This window comes from Gadus chalcogrammus, chromosome 11, assembly GCF_026213295.1.
Source record: "Gadus chalcogrammus isolate NIFS_2021 chromosome 11, NIFS_Gcha_1.0, whole genome shotgun sequence".
Classification (NCBI taxonomy): Eukaryota; Metazoa; Chordata; class Actinopteri; order Gadiformes; family Gadidae; genus Gadus; species Gadus chalcogrammus.
This window is the reverse complement of record NC_079422.1, coordinates 21,794,919-21,817,597: the sequence shown is the minus strand read 5'-3', so window position 1 is coordinate 21,817,597 and position 22,679 is coordinate 21,794,919. Positions and strand designations below refer to the sequence as shown.

The 22,679-nt window shown below is 43.3% G+C and overlaps 1 protein-coding gene across 1 annotated transcript in view; it reads left to right on the top strand.

Moving 5' to 3' along the window:
• The first annotated feature begins 8,643 nt into the window (after nt 1-8,643).
• Nucleotides 8,644-22,679, top strand: part of sntb1 (syntrophin, basic 1) — a 30,023-nt gene continuing 15,987 nt past the window's right edge. Inside the window, 4 exon segments of the mRNA XM_056601849.1 lie at nt 8,644-9,932; nt 14,423-14,672; nt 20,005-20,122; nt 22,083-22,172. Of these exon segments, the coding sequence (XP_056457824.1) occupies nt 9,359-9,932; nt 14,423-14,672; nt 20,005-20,122; nt 22,083-22,172 (1,032 nt within the window). The 5' untranslated portion in view covers nt 8,644-9,358.

Below are 22,679 nucleotides of genomic sequence, written 5' to 3'. Positions count from 1 at the left end.
ACAAGTTAGACACTTTCAGCCACAAACTAAAGAAACCCAGCCAAATGTCCCTGTCGTCTGAAATAAACATTGTTTTAATCCCTCTATCCACTAATAAGTCTATTGTGGCTCCACTGAATGAGAAAGTTAAATTTAGGGGGACTTGAGTCTACCAACTAATGAACAAACCATCAATACTCCATCGAGCAACCCAGGTTTGATTCCGACCTGACGTCGTATGCTATACATGCCAGTCTTTCACTTTTCCAGCCCACTATCCTGTCTTCTCTTTGCTGTCCAGTCCATTGAGTTTATGTTGAAAATACATTTTTAAGTTGTTAGTTATTTGCACTGATCAGCAACTAAAATGTTGTATTTTGGGGGTAATGCTGGCCGACATCACAGGTGATGCAGTTGGCAATGGAAGCCCATCTACTGAAATGAAATTCACGCAGCAACAACATAGCACCAAGAGAATCCAAAGAGGTAGCGCCATATTACGATCTTAATTGTTTTGCATTTTTTGTCTATTCACTCTGAGGTACCAGACTCTGAGTCTGATTGATCTGGGATAATCTGGAATAAACTAGCCTAGTCTGCGAGCATAATGCCTGCTTTTAACCCCCCCCCCCCCCCCCTTACTTTTCTGACGCAAATTTTCCAGACATTGCCCATAAAAAGGCAAAGGTCCCTTCAAATAAACACTCTTACATTACACTCTGCACCTCCAAGGGACATTTCAAGAGGAACGGGTGGGGGTGTGCATGTGTTTCTAGAAGTACTTGTTAATGTATGAGCCCCTTTAAATATCTTTATTTACTATGGATGTTGCTATGCCAACATAGTGTGACGTATGTGTGTGTGTATGTTGGAGAGTGTGTGTGCTTGCATATGCACGGTTAAGACCTAACACCGGCACACACCATTACATCATATTTCATAATCATCCTCTTATGTGCACATGCACTCACCCCGCCCCCCCCCCCCAAATAAGCTCTCCCAGTAAAGAAGTGCAAAAAAAATAGAAAATATCAGCCAAATATTATGGGAGGAAAAGGATTGCACTCCTCTGGTTAATTTAAACTAAAAGACCTTCAAGATGAACAAAAATAATAAACTCTCAAAAAAGCTGCCCATTTTTTGGTGTGTCTGCAATTGGTCGTTGCTGTCTGCCCAAGGGTAATGGCACTCAACCACATCTACTGAGTGAGTGAAGCATTGCAAAGCAGAGAAATCTGCTTATGTTACTTTCTTTTAATATTGGCTACCAGATGATGCAATTCTGACACAATATTTGCTATTAAATCCAGACAAAGGCAAATCTAGCTCTTTACCAATCTCCCTGGTTTGGGTTTGGGTTTGGGTTGGTTTCAGGTCAAATTCCCCGACACACGCACACACACACACACACACACACACACACACACACACACACACACACACACACACACACACACACACACACACACACACACACACACACACACACACACAAACAAAGATATGCAGATAGACACCCATAAACACCCACTCTGAAACACACGCACACACACGCACACACACAGCCACAAACACACAGATGTGCAGATAAACATCCATAAACACCCACACATAAACACACACACACACACACACACACACACACACACACACACACACACACACACACACACACACACACACACACACACACACACACACACACACACACACACACACACACACACACACACACACACACAGACACATAAGGTCAACACCAAGGCAACAGGGTATAAACAGGATGAGAGATGACGGGGGAAGAGACGAGGAGTGAGAAAGAATAACAAGGAAACGGAGAAGAAGAAGGGGGACACCTGAAAGACAAATGGTGACCAGAAGGGGAGTCACAGATATCCCTCAGGTCCACTTGTCTCTCTGGGTGGCCCTGAGGAGCCAGGGGTGTTTCATGTGGACCTTTTGTTTATGCCACCGCTCTCCCGGGTCCAGGTCTCGAGGTTTGTTTGGATGACAGAAGTGCCGATGGCAACCTGCAGAGATAGCTGGTGTGTTTCCCAGAGTCCTCGATGGACAGCGGTAGATTCGTTTTCGGTTCGTCCTTAATCTGCGCTAATGGAGTGCGGCGGGCGTGATTAAGGTTGTCACCACAGAGGGGTATCTTAGCATTAAATAACACCTTGGATGGATGATGATGAGCACTGATCGCCGGCGCCGCCTCGTCACAGACGGGTGACGGCGCTATTAAAGTTCTGATCAATGCCTCGACACAAGCACACACTTTGAAATCTGTGTTGGTCCAAGGACACGCACACAAATTGATGGTGGCATGTTTGTTACCCATGAAGAAGGAGGTGGAGGAGGCAGAGATAATATGCTTACCGGAACCTTTCTCACAGCTGTTAGAAGGTATTTTTGTTTGTTTGTTTGTTTCTCTGTCTGTCCCACACACACTTAAACTCTCACACACACACACACACACACACACACACACACACACACACACACACACACACACACACACACACACACACACACACACACACACACACACACACACACACACACACACACATTCTCTCCGTGACATCAACACCACACACACACAAAAAGACACACAGACACACACACTCGCACATTCTCAAATACACAATTACACACACACCCGCACACACTAAAACAATCAAACACACACATGCCCTTCTTCCTTTCTAATAAACACCACACACACGCACACAAACGCACACACACACACACACACACACACACACACACACACACACACACACACACACACACACACACACACACACACACACACACACACACACACACACACACACACACACACACAGAGTCCCAGTGACACCTCCAGGGCTAAAGTGGGGGTGAGGTCATGCTTCTAGGAAGGGATGGAAGCAGTGTCCCACCAGCTGTGTGGCTGGTGTTGCTGTGTTTGGAGGCCAGAACCCGAGGAGATTCTCCGTCTGAATTCAGCAGCAGGCTTTCTCAACCTTAACGGACCCCCAACTGAAACTGCTCTGCTGTAACCATACAAACCGACAGAGAAGGAGGAGTTCAACCGGTACCAGAAATAAAGATCAAGGGGTTGAATTGCAGTGTTCAAATAAATTACATTAGGAAATAGTTTGTACTCATAGTTTCATTGAGTGAATATTCTATTTAGAGGGATGGTGGTAATGATTCCAGATTGAATAGAAAATGTCATATATTTCCAATTAACTGTGGGTAACTCGTTAGACAGATTTATCCTCTCTTTTTCGGATGTTGATGCTTTTAAGCCAAACAGTTGGGGGGATGTAGAAGCCTCAATGGCCTTCATTAGTACTTGAGTTCAGAACCTCCTACTCTTAGTTTACTTACTCGCGCCTTAACATTAAATAAGATGGGAACTTGTTAACAAAAGAGGATTTGTTTAGAGTGGTAGCAGTGTTTTTTTTATCAACAGAAATAAACAAACATAAAACACTTAGACTCTTCTCACCGGTTGTAAAAAAAAAAAGAACAGAAAAAAAGAACAGAAAATAAAACGGTGGTGAAATAAATACTGGTGAACCGCTGATAGTAGGACTTGGAGAACAGTGATCCACCTGGAACATTATCCCAGAGCTCCACGAACCCGTTCTGGCACAGACCGGTGGGAGAAATGTCAGCGGAGTTCATTGACAGGGGGTTACACAGGCCAGACTGAAGGCATACCGGGATTGCATGCCGCTAATTGAGAAAACCAAAGTGTTTACTGCCACTGCAACGGGGGGAAAGAGAGAGAGAGCGAGGGAGCAGTGAGGAGACAACTGAAGAGCGGTCCAAACAGACCACAATAAAGCACAGATTCCAAGTGGCCATGTTTCTATCGAAGTCAATAACTAGTTCACAGAGGACTTTTGAAAAGACTGAAACGCAACCATCTGCCCACTTGCAAAGTCCCAGCCTAAACATACACAGTGATTTACCCGGTCCCAAAGCTTCTCCTTTAAACATGACAGAATGAGGAGCTCCATTATGAGGTTAGTGTGACCTCATACTACAGCTGCCGGTGCGATAATGAAAGGAAAAACTCTGGGCTACCCGTAAACAGAGACACAAAGACAGACACACACCTCATCTCATGGGCAGGAACGGGGTCAGTGCCGGGGACCCAAGGTGGCTGCCTGTATGCATACCAAGGGATTTCTCGTGGCGAATCACTTCTTAAATGCCACACAAGGCATGGCACACCAAGCCAAAGAATGTTTTCGGCGTCGTCCAGTATTTCACGAACCGTGTGACTTGAGAAAAGGAATCATGATAGCCTAGGGGGCTTCAAGGTCCACTGCCGCACAGAGGAGACTCATCTGCCAAATCTGAACATATTCATAATCCGAAAATACACGACGAAAGTGTTTTGTGTGGTTTGTTTGTATGTAGTTTGTAATTTTTTTTATAATTGTTGTCGTTTTTATTTACAATACAATAAATTATCATTAAGAACGTTAATTAATTGTTCCAACAAATTGTATCTGGCTTGTGAAGAAGAAGAAGAAGAAGAAGATGAAGAAGAAGAAGAAGAAGAAGAAGAAGAAGAAGAAGAAGAAGAAGAAGAAGAAGAAGAAGAAGAAGAAGAAGAAGAAGAAGAAGAGGAAAATTTTAAAAAATAAGTGGTGGAGAAGAAGAAGAAGAAGAAGAAGAAGAAGAAGAAGAAGAAGAAGAAGAAGAAGAAGAAGAAGAAGAAGGTGAAGTAAAAGAAGAAGATAAATGTCTCCTTTGGCTTGCATCCTGGTCCCCTAGATTGAAGGCTCATGCAACGCTCTCCTCTCCTGGCATAGACCAAGCTGTTTGGTTTTCCCCTTTGCAAGATTTCATTCACATCTGTTACCATGGCAAGCAGCAAACAATACACACACACACACACACACACACACACACACACACACACACACACACGCACGCAGACACTCACACATACATACCCCATTATGCAGTACAGCTGCGAAGTACAGTAGAACGTCATCTATATATGTGCAGAGTGAGCCCTCTAGTGGTCGATAATAATCAATACCAATGGATATCTTCAATTCATGTGAAAGAATCGCAACTCAAGTAGACCATGTGCTCTTTTAACAACAGACCAGATCAGTTGTTAAATTTGGTCAGTTGATAAACTGACCAGATGTTTGATAAACATACGTTTTTCGGTCAAACAAGGGGTTTATGGACATGATTGAGTTGAAAAAGCCGAGAAATGCGCTCAATAAAATGGATGGGTGAGGCAAACAAAAACCTAAATGCCTGTTTTCCGTAGGCAATAAAACCATCGAGTCATAAGCATGAGCTACTGATAGTATATCCTTTATGTCCATAGAATAACATGGATTTTCTCCTTACTCTGTGTAAGAAGAAAAGAGGGACATATAGTCAAGCTGTGAGTCACTGCTAAAATTGAAGATGTTACAACTTATTTTTGCCTTGTTAAAAAGCTATGAAAGGAGAGGATGCAGTTATATATTTTTTGTATCTGTAGTTATTGCCTCATCCACTAGATGGGCTATTTATTTATTTAGAGCCCTTGTATTCATTGATTGCGCTCCAGAACATGAATTAGTTGATCGTATCCACTATGTGAAATTAAGTTTCTAGTTTCATCCCCCTTTGTCAGTCTTGATTATGTCCTCTCTGTGATTGACAAGCCTTGCCCGTTCCTTATAGCTTAGTTTATTCAGTTAGTAGTTTTGCTACCTAATTTCGCATTGCCTGTGTTTCTGTTTTCCTCTCTGCTTCTTCTGCATTCGGGTCCTAACTCATCACTCACCATACCTTTTTACTACAGGTTTTAGTAAGGCTCATCATGGCTCCCCTCCGGCCCATAGTACATCCAGCACATGGTTCTCCAGCCCAGCCCGTGTATTAGGCTGTGGTGGGGCTGCCAAACGTCCTGCCTATGTCCCTCTACTAGGGGAGCCCAGCTGCTGCCTTACAAAATCTCGATTGTGTGCTGTCCTGGCTCCACAAATGTGAAACAGGCTCCCCGTTGAGATCAGGACAGCAGAAACCCTACACATTTTCCGTCACAGACAGAATACTCATCTGTTCAGACCGCATCTGGCACATCTCTTGTTTCTATAATGTATAGCATGGGAAAGTTCGGCTATTTTATTCGTTTTATGTCCTCGTACGTTTTGTACCATTTCCATATATTGGATGTATGACTATTATACATTTTCGGTTGCATCTTAATGATGGAATGCACTTGATGTAAGTTGCTTCGGACAAAATCGGTTGCTATAAATAAGTGTAATGTAGTTGAAACATTATTTCTGTGTAGCTTAACTGTTTAATGAGGTGCTTCAGGTGCACGTTCAGGCATCGTCAAAGTCCCCCGTTGCTTACTTTCATCTAATGCATACTTTATAGTGGTCTCCTCCCCTCAACATCAACCATCTAACAACCAACCAACCAACCAACCAAACAAGGAACAACTTGCGCTGAACCCACGTTCCTACTCCACAGGGACGCAAGTTCTGCAAGGAGAGCAGAACCTAATATTTGGGACCATGCCCTTCATCACTGTTCCATGTGTAGAAATGATGACCTGACGTTGAAGTGAATAGGCCTACTTTGTCTCTGAGACATCGAAACAAAAGCCTATAAGCCCGTTTAGGGTGTTTGTCGCTAGGGGAGGGCTGGTATCTTTCCATGATTTGGAAGTTGCTCGTATCGACTCTTTCACAGGCGTGCAGATTCACTGTGAAGATCTTTCCTTTCTTGATTTGATGTTTTATTACAAGGGGAAGATCCCACAAATAGGCCTACATTGGAAAACCGACATGCCGTGTTTATGTGTAGGCATATAGGAGAATATTGGTTTGCTTGTGCATTACAAATATTTCAAAATGTAAATAAATGCACACAAAAACCTACATCACCACTTCCCCTTTGCATCATTCATCTCCTGTTTTGTATGTATAAGTATGGAAGAGATATGTCCATTAAGGAGAGATCAAAGCATACTTTTTGTTTTGGTTGTATGAATTTTACATTTGATTTGCTTCATAAAATGGAGCAATTCACAATAAATGCTCTTGGATACTGAAGTGAATGGCCAGCTTGTGGAAACTCCATTCAATTCAGTATCCAATGTCTGACAGAAATAATTGGAGAGGAGAGAATCACAAACTGTTATTGTCCTTCTCTTCCTCTTGTATAATGTGGACAGGTAAATAAAGATTCAGAAAGGAACCTTATAACCTTTTCTCTATTTCTGTTAGTCTCATTGCAATCATATTTTTCTTTTTGAAGGTTGTTACCAGTACAAAGAAAGTCTAGCTATTGGATGAGTCATTTGCATATGAAAGTGAAATAAATAAATATTCTGCCTCATTATATGGTAAAGCTTATTCTTAGCTTTGTTTTTCTTTTTCTAAGTAGGCCATTCACACCTCTTTCTCAGTCTGTCTTATTACCTGAGTTTTATATTTTTCAATCAATTAAAGTTGCATTCAATATATATTCAGTCAGATACACTCAATAATTGCAATTATTCCTATTGTTTATGGATTCATATTTTATGGTGCACTCGTGCAAATATACAATTATCCAAAACTGCACAATGATAAAAGTCGATAGTAGATTTCCTTGAAGAGACAATCGAAATAATTCGGTCACCACTACTTTGTGGAAGGTCAAGCATGTCAAAAACTATCCTCACCAGTAGATGGCGATCCCACACAACTGAACGGTCAAGGCTGAATTGTATATTTTTCTTTCTGTGTAGGCCTACCTGTTCCATGGAACACATCACTTCTTTAGAAGTGGCCTTTCTCGCCTGTCATTAATGTATGACAGTTAAGTTTTTATTAGGGTGTCTTTTTGCTTTTATAGGGATGATTTCCTTTAGGCCTATAAGACTAAAATAGGAAAACTCTATAAATACAATAGCAATCTCCAATTGCTGTTAGCAATCTTCTGAATCTCAAACGGGTATGGCTTACTGATGAAATTACTATTTCAACTTTGCCTTCTTTAAAGCAAACGACTGGCATCATTTCAACTAAACAGCATCAAGCTCAAGAGCTTTTTAGAAATTAAAACTCACTCAACAAATGTTGGATTTAACCCAATTAGGCCTATCTGTTTAGAACATATATTTATTCTGGAGGAGTACTATATGTAAGAGATAATGTACAGCGAGTCAAGTTTAAAAAGTATTACTTTGCTGCGTTGTTATAATAGGCCTAATAATATGCCATTTGGTTGATGTATACAGTACTATTTATACATGGTATCATGGTATCATGGTATCATTATCTTAAAGACTATAACCTTAAGGTATCTTCCAGAGAAACCCACAGGAAATAACTATTCAACCACAATTAAGTGGTTTCCTCAAACCTCTGCTACTACACACAAGTCTGCATAAAGCATGCAACCATAGACCTACCATCTAAAATAGTTGTAGAGTGAAGAATGAGAAAGCTGAAGTTCCACACACACACCTGATGTTAATCGAGAATAACTAACAAGTATGTCGATTACAAAAGTGCCACAAACAACGAAATACTACATCGCAGTAGCATTTCGTTTTTGGTCCAAAAGGCAGTAGCCTAATATGCAAAATCTGCTAATCAAACACTAACACAGAACACCCGCAGAATGCACTTGCGCTCAACATTGCAGGCATGTATTTTTTGGCATGTATTTCCGATCAGGGCGATACATAGATGTCAGATAGATGGATTGATGCAGCCAACATAAAATGTGCATAATAATAACAACAATGGGTACATTCGAATATTGCCCGGGAGCCAGATATCGTCAGGTCTGTTCTGTGTGCTCCCGAGCAACATTACCTGTCACGGCGCATTCCTTTACGCGCGCCCCCGTACCTACTCAACGTGCACGTGGATAAATATTGACCCGCACACAGCATGTAGAGAGAGGAGAGTTGGACAGTCACAGAAGATGAACATATAGGCGCTCGCGTGTCTCTCAAATACTATTATTCAACATCGCTGTCGCCCATACATGGACGAAGCAGTTCAATTGTCGCCCATACTTGGATAACTACATTATGCCGTCTGTTTAGTGTTTCCATCGCTCTGCGGTCCTTATTATTTTGAGTGTGTGGCGGAAAAACAGAAAAGATATGGATTACTGAAGATGGGATCGGCTAACGGAGGGGAACTAACTCCACCCAGCAGAGAGGGTTTGGGGCAGGCGGACCCGGCGGTGCCACAACACAGCTGACCATTCGACACTCTTGGCAAGTCCTCCGGAAAACTTCGGTGGGGCCAAAGTCCACTTCGGGGTGTGAGCCAAGTGTGTCGCACTGTACCGGATAATCACACGCGAGTTCTTTTTTTTTTTTTAAAGGCTTACTGTAAAGATGGCGGTTGTACTGACGACGGGAGTTCCAGGTAACGGCCGAGTTCAACAAAGTGGGTTTCTGGAAGTTTTGGTCAAAGGGAAGTGGCACAAAGTTTTGGCACACTTGAACGAGGAATCCCTGACTCTGAGCTGTGAGGAGGGGGACACCGGTACGACCGACGCCGTCCGCGCCAACAGCCTCATTAACGGATCTTATAACGGCAACAACAATACCGCTGGTCACCCCGGCGACCCCGGCACGGAATCCGACACGAGCCCCGAAACCGGGACCGAGCGGGATGCCCTCAAGGACCTACCTGAGCAAGTGTCTGAAGCAATAGCCAACCAGAAGAGGTGCGTCAAGGTGACCAAGCAAGAGGTCGGCGGGCTCGGGGTCAGCATTAAAGGCGGGAAGGAGAACAAAATGCCCATTCTCATCAGCAAGATCTTCAAAGGGCTGGCCGCGGACCTGACCCAGGCTCTGTACGTCGGGGACGCCATTCTGTCCGTGAACGGTGCGAACCTGCGGGACGCGACCCACGACGAAGCCGTTCAAGCTCTGAAGCAAGCCGGGAGAGAGGTGATCCTTGAAGGTATGCGGTGTGTGTATGTGTGACAAGGGGACTGTATTTGCTGTTGGTTTATATGACAGATGGAGTTGGAGCTCCAGCATGTAGAAACAACGATATATATATTTTGTGTGTGTGTGTGTGTGTGTGTGTGTGTGTGTGTGTGTGTGTGTGTGTGTGTGTGTGTGTGTGTGTGTGTGTGTGTGTGTGTGTGTGTGTGTGTGTGTGTGTGTGTGTGTGTGTGTGGGGGGGGGGATATAGAGCAGTATTATGTGGTTTGGGTGGTCAAATTGATAGGCTTATCTAATGAGTTATCCAAATGACCACCTAATCTCTTTCTTGTTGTTTTACAAAATATCTGGCAACAGTTGCAAGGAAGACTAATTTTTTTATGTCAAATAATGTTCTGGTGTGTGTTTTGAGATCATTAGAGACGCCACAAACTCTCAGGATCTCAATCCCATATTGAAATAGCAGATGTGCTCCATTTACAAACAAATAGTTATACACGAATAAGGTTTAGGGCCAAGAAACAACCAGCATTCATCTACCAACGCAAATGAGCCAAGCTGGAACGATACATTTCCTGTAAACTGACAGGAAATGACTCACTATCGGTTCTCCATGGTGAGCCAACCACTGATCCTGTTGTCATATTGTATGTGTGTGTATGTGTGTGTCTGTGTGCATATCTAAACAGACATGTACGCACACACATACAGTCACCAGTGGTCCAGTCTAGACTCCGATGCCCTGCAGTGAATTCCAGGTCCTACTCATACAAGTAGAGCTAGGACTGAGCTTTGTTTTGCATTTGTATCACAGAACCAGAGACACCGGCACCTGTTTCTAGTAAATCAATGTTCATGCACCACCTATAATCATCTGATGAGGTCACTGAGAACATTTAAATGCTCAGTGACTGTTTTCTTGAGTGTTTCCTCATAGGTATTAGATGATGGCACCTATCCGGCTGGTCTCAGCAGAACTGTTCCATCCCGGTGTTTGTAGATAGACGGCGTGCTTTGGACACACTTTTAGCTGAGACGGAAAATTTCTGTCATATCCAAAACACATTCATGGACAGCAGTTATCATAACACTTTCCCCAATTATCGCACTGCTGATATGGCCGTGCTTGAGTGAATCCAAAACTTCCCCGGTGGCAATGAAGTCTCTCTCGTAATCATGTCACATTGGTTATCTCGCTTTAAAGGCCAAATAATTATCCAACTACTTGGAAATCACTGAGCACAAGTGGTTGTCTGCTCGTGTGGAATCACAAATTGATTACATGATAGATTTTCTGATTTAGAAAAATCTACCTTTTCATTTAACCGAGTGAGTTTAAATGAAAAAGTTGATGCCACCAATCTTCCCAGGAGGATATATTATGTATCTATCTACCTACCTACATTGGTGTCTGTCCACCTACCTACCCGTTGGCCAAGAAAGGTTGCTGCAATCAGAACCAGCTCCTCCCCTGAAATGTTGTTGTGATTGAGCTATAGTGGGGTCCTTATTCTCTCCTCCACTCTCCCCAACCCACCCCTCTCTCTCACACTTTTAAGAGAAAAGTCCTAAAGTGAAACTTTTCTAACCCCTATGCATGCACACAGCGGTTCCCCTGTTTCCCCCGAGGCCCAACAGGGTTAGACCTGGCTGAGCATTATCAGTAGGAACTGGGACTGGCCCTATCTGTCTGCCTGCCCTGTAAGGTCCCCAAGTGGCGTCTACTCACACTATGCCCTAGCAAATGTGCTGATGATGCTGCAAAACAACCAACAGTGTGTGTGTGTGTGTGTGTGTGTGTGTGTGTGTGTGTGTGTGTGTGTGTGTGTGTGTGTGTGTGTGTGTGTGTGTGTGTGTGTGTGTGTGTGTGTGTGTGTGTGTGTGTGTGTGTGTGTGTGCGCGCAAACAAGCAATTTTAATGCCTGAACACTAACCGTACATTATTTGTATAAATTATTAACACCTCTGATAAACAAAGGGAAGATAGCAAATAAAGTTTTTTAACTCGAGCAAGTGTGTGAAGAAATGAAGCTCTTCAATGGAACTCTTATTGGCTGTGACTCTGGTATTGTCTGGGATTGTATTCAGCTTTAAACTTTTGCTATAACATAAGCAATATCTCTGATGATATACTCTGAATGACTTAATACATAGAAGGAAACAGGAGGGACGCCTTTGGGTTTGTTTAACAACTTGCGTGTTTGTGTGCAAATCTGGGGTGGAGGGCGAAACCTTATTTAAAGCTTTCTATCCTTCATAATTGTGCGAATAAAGCTTTAATTCAGCCACAGCTCTGAATAGATGGTGGAGTGGTCCCAAACCCCACCCTCTCTTCCCCGCCCGAATTTTGATATATATCGTGCAATATTGAGAATATGTTTGGCTCATTATCACAGAGTAGGCCAGCAGCAGTTCATGCACACTTAACTCCCATTCGCTTAATGAAATATCAACAGACCCCAGAGGACGTGCACACACAGCCTAACGGGCATGCAGACCCCACCCCATCGGAGGTCTGCCTCCACGGGAAAGGAAAGACTGAGTCTCCTTCATGCAGAAATGCGCTTTCTATGCCCCCACTGTAGCCGACTAGCTGAGCCTGCCTATGTATTCTTTATGAACAAGTTCTGTGAAAAAACCCATAACTTGCACAGCAGATTCAATGAATACCTTCTGTGTGAATTAAATCATTCTTCCTTTGTTACGTTTTGTCTTTAAAGACGTTGATGATTTTAAAAGGCAAATAATTTCTGCCTTTTCTCTCCCAGACACATGTAGTCATGAAGTCCATATGTTATTAGGATTCCAGTGTTTGGATCCAAGTACCGGTTTAGGGCCCTTCATCGTTTGTGTGTGTGTGTGTGTGTGTGTGTGTGTGTGTGTGTGTGTGTGTGTGTGTGTGTGTGTGTGTGTGTGTGTGTGTGTGTGTGTGTGTGTGTGTGTGTGTGTGTGTGTGTGTGTGTGTGTGTGTGTGTGTGTGTGTGTGTGTGTGTGTCCCCCAGAGGAAATTCACTGGGCCTTATCTGTATAGCAGACTCCCTTTCACTCGTCAGTCTGAATTCCTCCCCCTGCGCTGTTTGTGATTCACTGACCTTGGTTTGTTCCTCACTTTCATGTGGTAGGCTCCTCCAGTCCATGTAGCCACAAACCATCTCCTCCCACAGTCCTTAAACATCCACCTCTTTAGTGATTCTTTCTATACACACTGGACATCTAGTCATGGCCAGTCATTAGGCATTACATCACATCACATCACTGAAGTTCACTTTCCCCATGATGCTCTCTTTAAATACTTTTCACCCAATGGCAAGGTGTGCGTGTGTGTCCGTGTGTGTCCTGCGTGTGTGCGCGTGCGTCGAGTTGTGATGGAATGTGAAACTGGAACGCGTCGTTGCTGGGGTTCGATTCAGGACACACTCATTCATTGTTCAGTGGCCTTGGTACATCCTCACCTTGCTATCCCCCTGTCTCTCTTCTGCGGGTTGGCACTGCAGTCAGCCTTGTTTTATACGGACTGCTGTGGGAACTGACTCTCACTACTGGGTTGCTGCACGGATGCCCCCGCTGCCACCCAGAGGAATAGATTACTCGCTGGATCCACAAATGCCACCGGCATTATGCCAATTATAACTGGCAACTACACTGGGAAATGCCAATTAAACAACCGGGGCTTTCTGGGAGTCCCAGAGAATTTAGGGCAACAAAACAAAACAAAAAAGGACTGCACTCTTTAGTTATTTCCTTCTTTTTTTTTAATTTGGCATCCTTTCCGAGTTCCCGTTTCCAGATATGGAAAAAGTAGTTCATTCTGGTATAGATTTAATTTTCCAGGTTTGGAAGATTAAAATTACCACCTAATGCACTGAGTAAGCTAATTGAACTAGTTTGTGTTCAGATCAAACTGAATTCTAAATGATGTTCTTTAAAGAGGGATGCAAACCCTACAAAGATGTTCCGCCTTCCTCCGTGCACCAGAAAGTAGTCCTACTGAATGTTGTGTGGGTTCAGAAGATGTGAACGTGTCTCTCAAGTCTTCTATCTAGGGCAGGCTTGAATACAGATGTATGTGTTGTTAATCAAGTGTGTTGACTAGCGAGAAGATGCACACAAACATGTTGGAAATGTTTTCAATAAAATTAAACCTGGCCAATGACCTTCTGTGTGACTGTGGTTTCCCCCAAGCCCAATTAAATCACTGTAATAGTGCTAACCTTCAGAAAAGGCTTTTGCAACATTGAGGTTGTGGAAATGATTTTGATTTGTTTATTTTGTGAAAGTCATGTGTTGCATAATTAGATGAAGAATGGAGCGTTTTCCATGCACTCGAAGTGAGTTTGGTATCGAGGGGAAAGTCTGGACCATTTTGGGGTGAACGGGGTGAACTTTTTTGGAAAGAGTTCAGAACATTTGGAGAAGGAGAGAGTTTTAGGCAACAGTTTTAGTCGGTCACTCTCAAGGAAAAATATGAGAACTTTTAATTTGAAGCTTCCTTCTCCTTTCCAGTGAAGTACATGCGTGAGGCCACGCCCTACGTAAAGAGAGGCTCCCCGGTGTCGGAGATCGGCTGGGAGACGCCACCCCCCGAGTCGCCCCGGCTGGGCTTCTCTCCGTCCTTCCAGACGCCCCCAGTGGCCCCGCCCGGCTCCGCCCCCACACCGCCCCGGTCCCTGCCCCTGCAGGGCGACCGGCGCTGCATACCGCTCAAGATGTGCTACGTCACCCGCTCCCTGACGGAGGTGGACCCCGACAAAAGGTGGGGGGGAGGCACACACACGAACACACCGACACACACTGAATCACAGACCCTGTGTTTTATTATTGTCATGATGCGTTCTCCAGTGGGACGTTGGCCTGGCATATATTGGATTTTTGGGTAGAATGCTTTCCTTCTGTAGCTCCGTGTTCTGTTACTTCTCCTCTGTCTCCCCCGTCCTATCCCCCTCTCCCCCTCTCTCTCCCTCCCTTGTGTATTTGTGTTCCCATTCGGGAGGTCTTTGTTTTCCATCACTAGTTAACTGAATATGTCCATCCGTACAAATCTGATCTTCTCTCTCTCTTGGCCTCGTGCCCTTTTGTGCTTGGTTTTCCTAAACTTAATGAAGTCACTTGACAAACAAATACCCAATTAGCATGGAAAGGTTACAATAACAGTATTCATCAAATCAGGGATTCATCAAAAACATACGAGACGGAAAGTGGATGAAATATTGGGTTCTTTGTATTGCTTCTTGCAATTCGGGTCGGTTTCTGATCCATCCACTGTTCGTTCCCATCCCTCCTGTTCTTCCCAGCCATTTGCAGAGTGAGTGAGTGTTTGTACTTGCTTGCTTGTTGTGTCTGGGGGCATGTGTGTGTGTGTGTGCACCCGCGTCCTTGCATACATGTTTTTTTTGTTGAAAGATAGTTCAACTTCACGTTTCCTCCAAAGCTATTGGTTGACAGAGACCGCATCAAAGTCACGTTGCAACAATACACAGCAGACGCTTCAAAGTTACATTTCATGCCTGGCACGTCCGGGATTTGTTTAACAGTTTAAATGTGCAGCAAAACAACGTAAACGTTTGCCGCACAATCACACAAACACAAGTCAGGACTTGTGGGCAAGATGAGAAGGCTTCTCCAGAGATGCTGTTGGCATCATTTATGGCAAATGTATTTTAACAGAAGCAAAACCAGGAAATAAACACGTTGTATTTGTGCTGCATTCTTGCCAATGCCAATTTATATGAGTTATATTGTTTTGTTGCTGGCAAGGAAACACAAACTCCAGCTCAAGTAATATTTGGGGAATTTGAGAAGCAAGATAACATTTGTTAGGATATTTTGCAGCACCTGGGTTTTTTGTCTGTTCTGTATACCGTGAGTCATGTGACTGAAGTGACTACACCTGAGTGGAAGGAAATGGTCAAATACCGAACTCAACAATAGTGTGCAAATGCCGTAGAGCAAGGCTTCCAGTTATGAACTCAGTATCTTTGTAAAACATGAAGATAGAATTCCTATTTCCTAAATAATTTATAAAATTCATCCGACTTGTATCTTCTTTAGATGTGAATGCCTTGCTTTGGTTTAATCTGTCCATCATTCTATCAAGCAAGTTATATTTTGGAGCTTAAGTACAGAAAGTAAAGATAAAATGGATACTTTTTCTTTTGCCAAGGAACTTCGCCGTTTAAGACCAGTATTGGTTTCGTCACCGTGTTTTAAATATTGTTTAAGGTTGTTTAATTTACCAGTTGACTACTCGCTTCCGTTTATTATGTTTTTGCTGTGGTGTTATTATTCACATTTAATCTTCGCTGTGCTAGGCTACAATTATGTCCAGTCAGCGTTCCGTTTGGTCAATGTTTAAGAGATACCTCACTCAAAAAACACAAAAAACAACAACACAAACCCTTAGGCTTTTGATGTTCGCACATCTTCATGTCAGTATCCTCGAGGGAGAAAACTAAACTCGACTTCAACTTTCGGCGTTCACATGTTCGTGACACATTAGCCCCAACCGATTCATCTTAGAATCCGAGCCTTTGTATTTGATTGGCTGTGTTTCCCGTGTTTCATTCAACATTAGCCAGTGGTGGAGTTGGAGCGGTCAAAAGGGCGAACTCGCTCGGTTGAGCATGTGAGCCTCCGAGAAGGAAGCGGGTGCTTGTCTCTCCGTTACTATAATTAGTAATGTTCTGCATTTCCCCGTGGAATAGCATCTTCCTCAGGGCGGCAGATGTCTGCGAGCACCCACGAGCTTAAGCTGACAGACAGCTGAAGACAAGGCTGGGGTTTATTTTGGAGTGCAGAGGAGCTAAAGGAGAGAGGGCCAAAGCCAGCGGGGGAACTACACAGAAGAAAAAAGAGAATAAATAAATTAGTGGGAAGCTTGAGAACGGGATTGCAGAGGGGAAGGATGAGCATGGATAATATTGACATGAGAGGCAAAACCGAGAAGAACCCAGAAGAGACAATAAGGAAAGGGAAAGAAGTTGTGTTTTTTTTTACGTCATTTTTACGCTGGGATAAAGTCCTTTCTATTAAGTTACTCATCGTTGGGCCAAGAATCTTCTTTACACTTCCACGATAACTACCCAGCATTGACGTCATTGAACCTTTGTACGGTGCCTTATCTAAACAACGATGCCACTGTTTGACATTTTCTCATGCTATTTAGACGGTTCAGTTTAGAGCTTACTTAAGGGTAAACATAGCCCAGAGCTTTCAAATACTGTAGCCAGAGGTTGCTCCAACCTAGAATACTACAGCACCGTGTACAGCAGTCCCATTCACATCACAGTAACTCTTGAGTATCTCTGGACAATATGCTACGTTTTAGTGTATCAAACATAGTGTAGTGTAGTTATGTTTTCACCAGTGAAAGAAGGGGCAAGTAGAAGTTGCAAAAGCACAACACGAGCAAGGACCAATAGTCCCATAGGGAAAAGATGAGAACACAGTTCTGATGTGGGTTTGACGAAACATCAAGGTGTGCTGGATATCGAGAGGTTTCTGGGCTGAAAGGACACGTGAAGGACGTGTCGTCTGAATGAAGTCCTCTATGTAGTCTAGAGGGTTCTGTCGATTCCTAAACGGCTTCCTCGCTGTTGTTTTTCCACTGCTTCCTTTCAAAGCCTCCTGGGTCTGGCCCCCACCCATCAAGCAGTCGAAGTCCCACTCGGGGACAAGCACCAGCATTGACAGCCCACCACACACACACACACACTTGGCTGGACCAGCCAAGACTGGTCCAGCCTCCCCCGCCCCCCCCCCACTCATTTTAATCTATTTTTAGCCCGGGAACACCTGGAGCTCATCTGAGAGAGAGAGAGAGAGAGAGAGAGAGAGAGAGAGAGAGAGAGAGAGAGAGAGAGAGAGAGAGAGAGAGAGAGAGAGAGAGAGAGAGAGAGAGAGAGAGAGAGAGAGAGAGAGAGAGAGAGAGAGAGAGAGAGAGAGAGAGAGAGAGAGAGAGAGAGAGAGAGAGAGAGAGAGAGAGAGAGAGAGGTCTTCCCCACACAGCCCACACAGTAGAGGGAAAATGGGATGCACGTGAATTGTGTTTATCTTTTCCTTTTCTTCTTCCAGAGTCTTGGAATAATTACACATTAAAATATGAAGGGGGATGGAGGTTTGGGGAGCATGGAACAGCTATTACTTGGTTTGGTATTTTTAGCATCTGAGTCAGCCGTTTCTTTAAGTGTAAGTAAACCCCACTGTTCGAGCGGAGACTTCTAGGGAGGGGAGGTGCCCGGTGTCCCCATGGCCGGGACCCACGGTGACGTGGTGATATATTTCTTTAAGCTAGGCCCATTGTTGTATATCTAATGCGTGGGTGGCGTTATACTATAAGTGTTAGCCCTTCTACCAGATGCAGACATCATCATCAACCGCTGCCCAGACAGAGCTCCGACCGTCCACACACGCCTCGCCACCGGTGTCCCCTTCATCCTGAAGTCAGAGTGCCTCTGAAAAGGCACTTCGACGTCTCGAAAAGAACGCAACTTCAGTTTGGAGCAGAGTGCAGAATGTTCACAAACTGGTTGGTGGTGTTGGCCGAACCTTAGGATTTTACCGCTGTTTTCTCATAATTCTGGTCTTATTGAAGTAAATGTGGTAAAATGGCATATATTACCATGATGAAGATCATGTAAGACGTATTAATGCTTTTAAAAAATGTATTTGCTTCAAGGTTCAGAGGCCCTTTTTGAGAGTTTATCCCCATAGCAACAGAGAACATCGCTGATGGCTCCACTCCAGAATGTCAAAAGAATGTCTTATTTTTTATTGAACCTTAATTTATCATTTTTAATTTATTAATAAAAACATTTTAGTTTTAAATCTCAGGAAGATTGCGGCATAATCATTGTCAACACTGTCAGTGTGTAGAATGTATCGACTGTGTTTGACGATTACTAGGAATAAAGGGAAGAATGATTACCTTTTAAGGTGATTTGTCAGGCCGGACCAAATTAATTTACAGTTAATTCCTGTCTCGGTCGCTCCATATTAGATCCTTTGGCAGTGGGTCCAGGTGTTTATCTTGTTGTTGTCAGGTTTTAGTAGGGGTATTGCCCTGAGGTTTATACTGGTAAAAAATTATCCCCTATAAGTCTCGTGGATGATATCTAGAATAACACCCATTCACTCTTATTTGTGTTGCTCGCATCCCCTAACAACCGTGTTTTTTTCCATGAAACTTTACTTTCCTTCAAACGAGGCGAGTCTGCATGTAATTCTAGTTCTTAATGCAGCAGGCATTAGTATGCTGTAGTTTATTTAGCTGAATCCTGCTGAAAGAATATATTTATTCGCTACAATTGCTAATATCTGGCCACCGTCTGTCCGTGAGTGTTTTGATACTGCGCTACTAAATAATCAGTTGGCGTCTGTAAGACATACACATATGGCTCTCTCTGATTCCCTGATAGAGCCTTCTGCTTTTGTCTGATTGTAACTGAAGAGAGGTAGACATATATACTATTGTAAGAACCACCAATGGATCTTGTACATTCATGTATACTTGCGGATGATTAAATTGCAATACAAACCAACTAAACCCAAAAGCAGAAGATAACGATCAGTTTAATCGTAAATGATCATAAGTAGACTAATGTATAAAAATCTGACCTGTCAGGACACACAAAAATACACCGAAAACAAGGTGCTAATTAACATCAGCTTCCTACCTCGACACCACACTGACAACAAGCAATTACTTGGGTGGCAGGTCTTTCAGCGCCATTGCCCCCCAACTCTGGAATTCCCTTCCTCAATCCCCCCCATGACTGTCCCTCCTTCCCTCTTTTAAAGCTCATCTCAAGACCTTTCTGTTTCAAGAACACTTCTCCTCTTCCAATACTGCATAGACCCTCTGTATAATTTATTATAATTTGTATTTTTGTTGTTGAACTTTGTGTTGTTCCGTATGTGCTCATGACACTGTAAAGCGACCTTGAGTGTGTGCAGTAAACGTATTATTATTATTATTATTATTATTATTATTATCATCACTTCTCATGGGTCAAATCACACCGTCTGGATGTGCACATCGTCTGAACTGCACATGTTTTGTTCGCCCCTGGTTCTGCGGTCGGCGGCAGGCACGTGGAGCTGCACTCCTCAGACGCCCGCCATACCCTGGTGCTGCGCTGCCCCGACCGGGCCACCAGCCAGGCCTGGTTCTCCGCCATGCACGCCACCACCGCCGCACTCACACAGGTAGGCTTCCACAGAGGGCCGAGGCCTCCTGAAGACACGCCACCGTTTGTGTGTTGCGTACCTCAGACCTTACCCAAAACCACCCCTCCCTTTAACTCTCCTCTCCTCGCCTCTGTTTATGTTTGTTGGTTTTGTGTTTGTGTTTGTCCTGCCTCTGAAGATCAAAGCTGCTTTCGCCGCGGGCCTTTCTAATCACATCCGCTTACGGGATGTTATCGCTTGTTATCTATCTAACAGATTAAAGAGTTCGGTTTGACTGCGTCAGGCCGAAGGGTTTGATATATTCACAAGCTGGTGTTTAAATGGTTAAATATCACATCCCCATTCCTCCATTGTCGTTTCCTTTCTGAGCTGTCATTCGGTCCTTCAGTGACGCGTGGATGCAAATGGGCCAGTATAGTGCGTGATCACTTTAAGTAAACGTTGTTAATAGTTTGCAGTTGCAATGTGATCATAAGATAGGGTAATGCTTTCCATTAGTGACCTTGTTAGTGTAATTGCACATGTAATAAACAATGCAACGCCCCATAACCGCATGTACTTAATTTGTAACGTTATGGACCAGCCTAACCCAAACCTACCCTAGAGTGGAGCTCGCTTCTTTGGCTATTCCTTATCGTTACCCCTTTACCACAATGTGTGTATCGATGTTCTGTGCTGTTCCGTAGAGTACATACTTTTGCATGATGTTACATTGCTTATAAGACAGTACCTGCATGCGTACAACTACATTGTAATGGAAAGTGTTAGTGTAAACCTTAAAATATTTTTTCTTGTATGATCCCAAACCCTATGAATGTATTATTGTACGATCTAGGGATGCACCGAATATTCGGCCACCGAAAATGTTCGGCCGAAAATGGCCCAAAACACCGAACATTATCATAAATAAAATTAATAATAATTATTTTGTTTTACTCATTTATTTAAAGGTATATTGTTCTTAAATTCTTGCTATAAGGTCTGCTGGAATGTTAGAAAACGTTCAGTATTCAATAAAAAAATTGTATCAAATTTGTAATTGATTTTCTTTTATTGAAAAAAAGTTTATAAAGGACATTTAATTGTTTGATTTATGCAATGGTGAAAAATTAAAGCAAAATGAATGAAAAACGGCAAAAGCCACATTCGTTTTCGGCTTTCGGCCAAGAATTTTCATTTCGGTGCATCCCTAGTATGATCCCTACCCTATCCATGTATTATTGTACGATCCCTAACCCTGTCCGTATATTATTGTACGATCCCTAACCCTGTCCATGTATTATTGTACGATCCCTAACCCTATCCATGTATTATTGTACGATCCCTAACCCTGTCCATGTATTATTGTACGATCCCTAACACTATCCATGTATTATTGTACGATCCCTAACCCTGTCCGTGTATTATTGTACGATCCCTAACCCTGTCCATGTATTATTGTACGATCCCTAATCCTGTCCATGTATTATTGAACGATCCCTAACCCTATCCATGTATTATTGTACGATCCCTAACCCTAGCCATGTATTATTGTACGATCCCTAACCCTAGCCATGTATTATTGTACGATCCCTAACCCTATCCATGAGTAATTGTACGATCCCTAACCCTATCCATGGATTATTGAACGATCCCTAACCCTATACATGGATTATTGAACGATCCCTAACCCTATCCATGGATTATTGAACGATCCCTAACCCTATCCATGGATTATTGTACGATCCCTAACCCTATCCATGGATTATTGAACGATCCCTAACCCTATCCATGTATTATTGTACGATCCCTAAACCTATCCATGTATTATTGTACGATCCCTAAACCTGTCCATGGATTATTGAACGATCCCTAACCCTATACATGGATTATTGAACGATCCCTAACCCTATCCATGGATTATTGAACGATCCCTAACCCTAGCCATGTATTATTGTACGATCCCTAACCCTATCCATGGATTGTCTCCCTATGCTAGCGGGGCCTGGCGGAGTTCGTCCATAACGCTACAAGGGCGGGTGTTTCAGGCAGCAAGGAGATACGCCACTTGGGGTGGCTCGCAGGAAAGGTACAGCTTCTGGTATCTGTGTGCGTCTCAGGTGTCCAACCACATTTTATCACACATGCACGCGCGCACGCTCACACTCAAACTAACCTTCTGTGATTGTGCCTTCCATACAATGAATACCAATGCAGTTACTTAGCAACACATTCTTAGCATAATGTTTAACAGACGACCCATGAACTTTGAACTTTAAAATCCTGAAATGTAATTGGCTGAAACGTTGCTACAAAGGGCAGCTCTTGTCCTTCAGATGAGCTCAGCTCAATGCAGGTAGAGTGATCAGTGATCCATATAAGGCCGTGACCTTATATGGGATGTGCATCATGATTAACAACCGCAAACGGCATAGTAACAGGCTGTGAAAAACCTTTATTCTGACATATGCGTATTATATGACACATATGTGGTTGACTAAAGGCGCCGATGCAAACATACATACCATTTGGGCAATTGTAGCTGGGCCGATGACACCCATATGCTCATTTTGCTGTTCAATTTAATTGGTTGCGA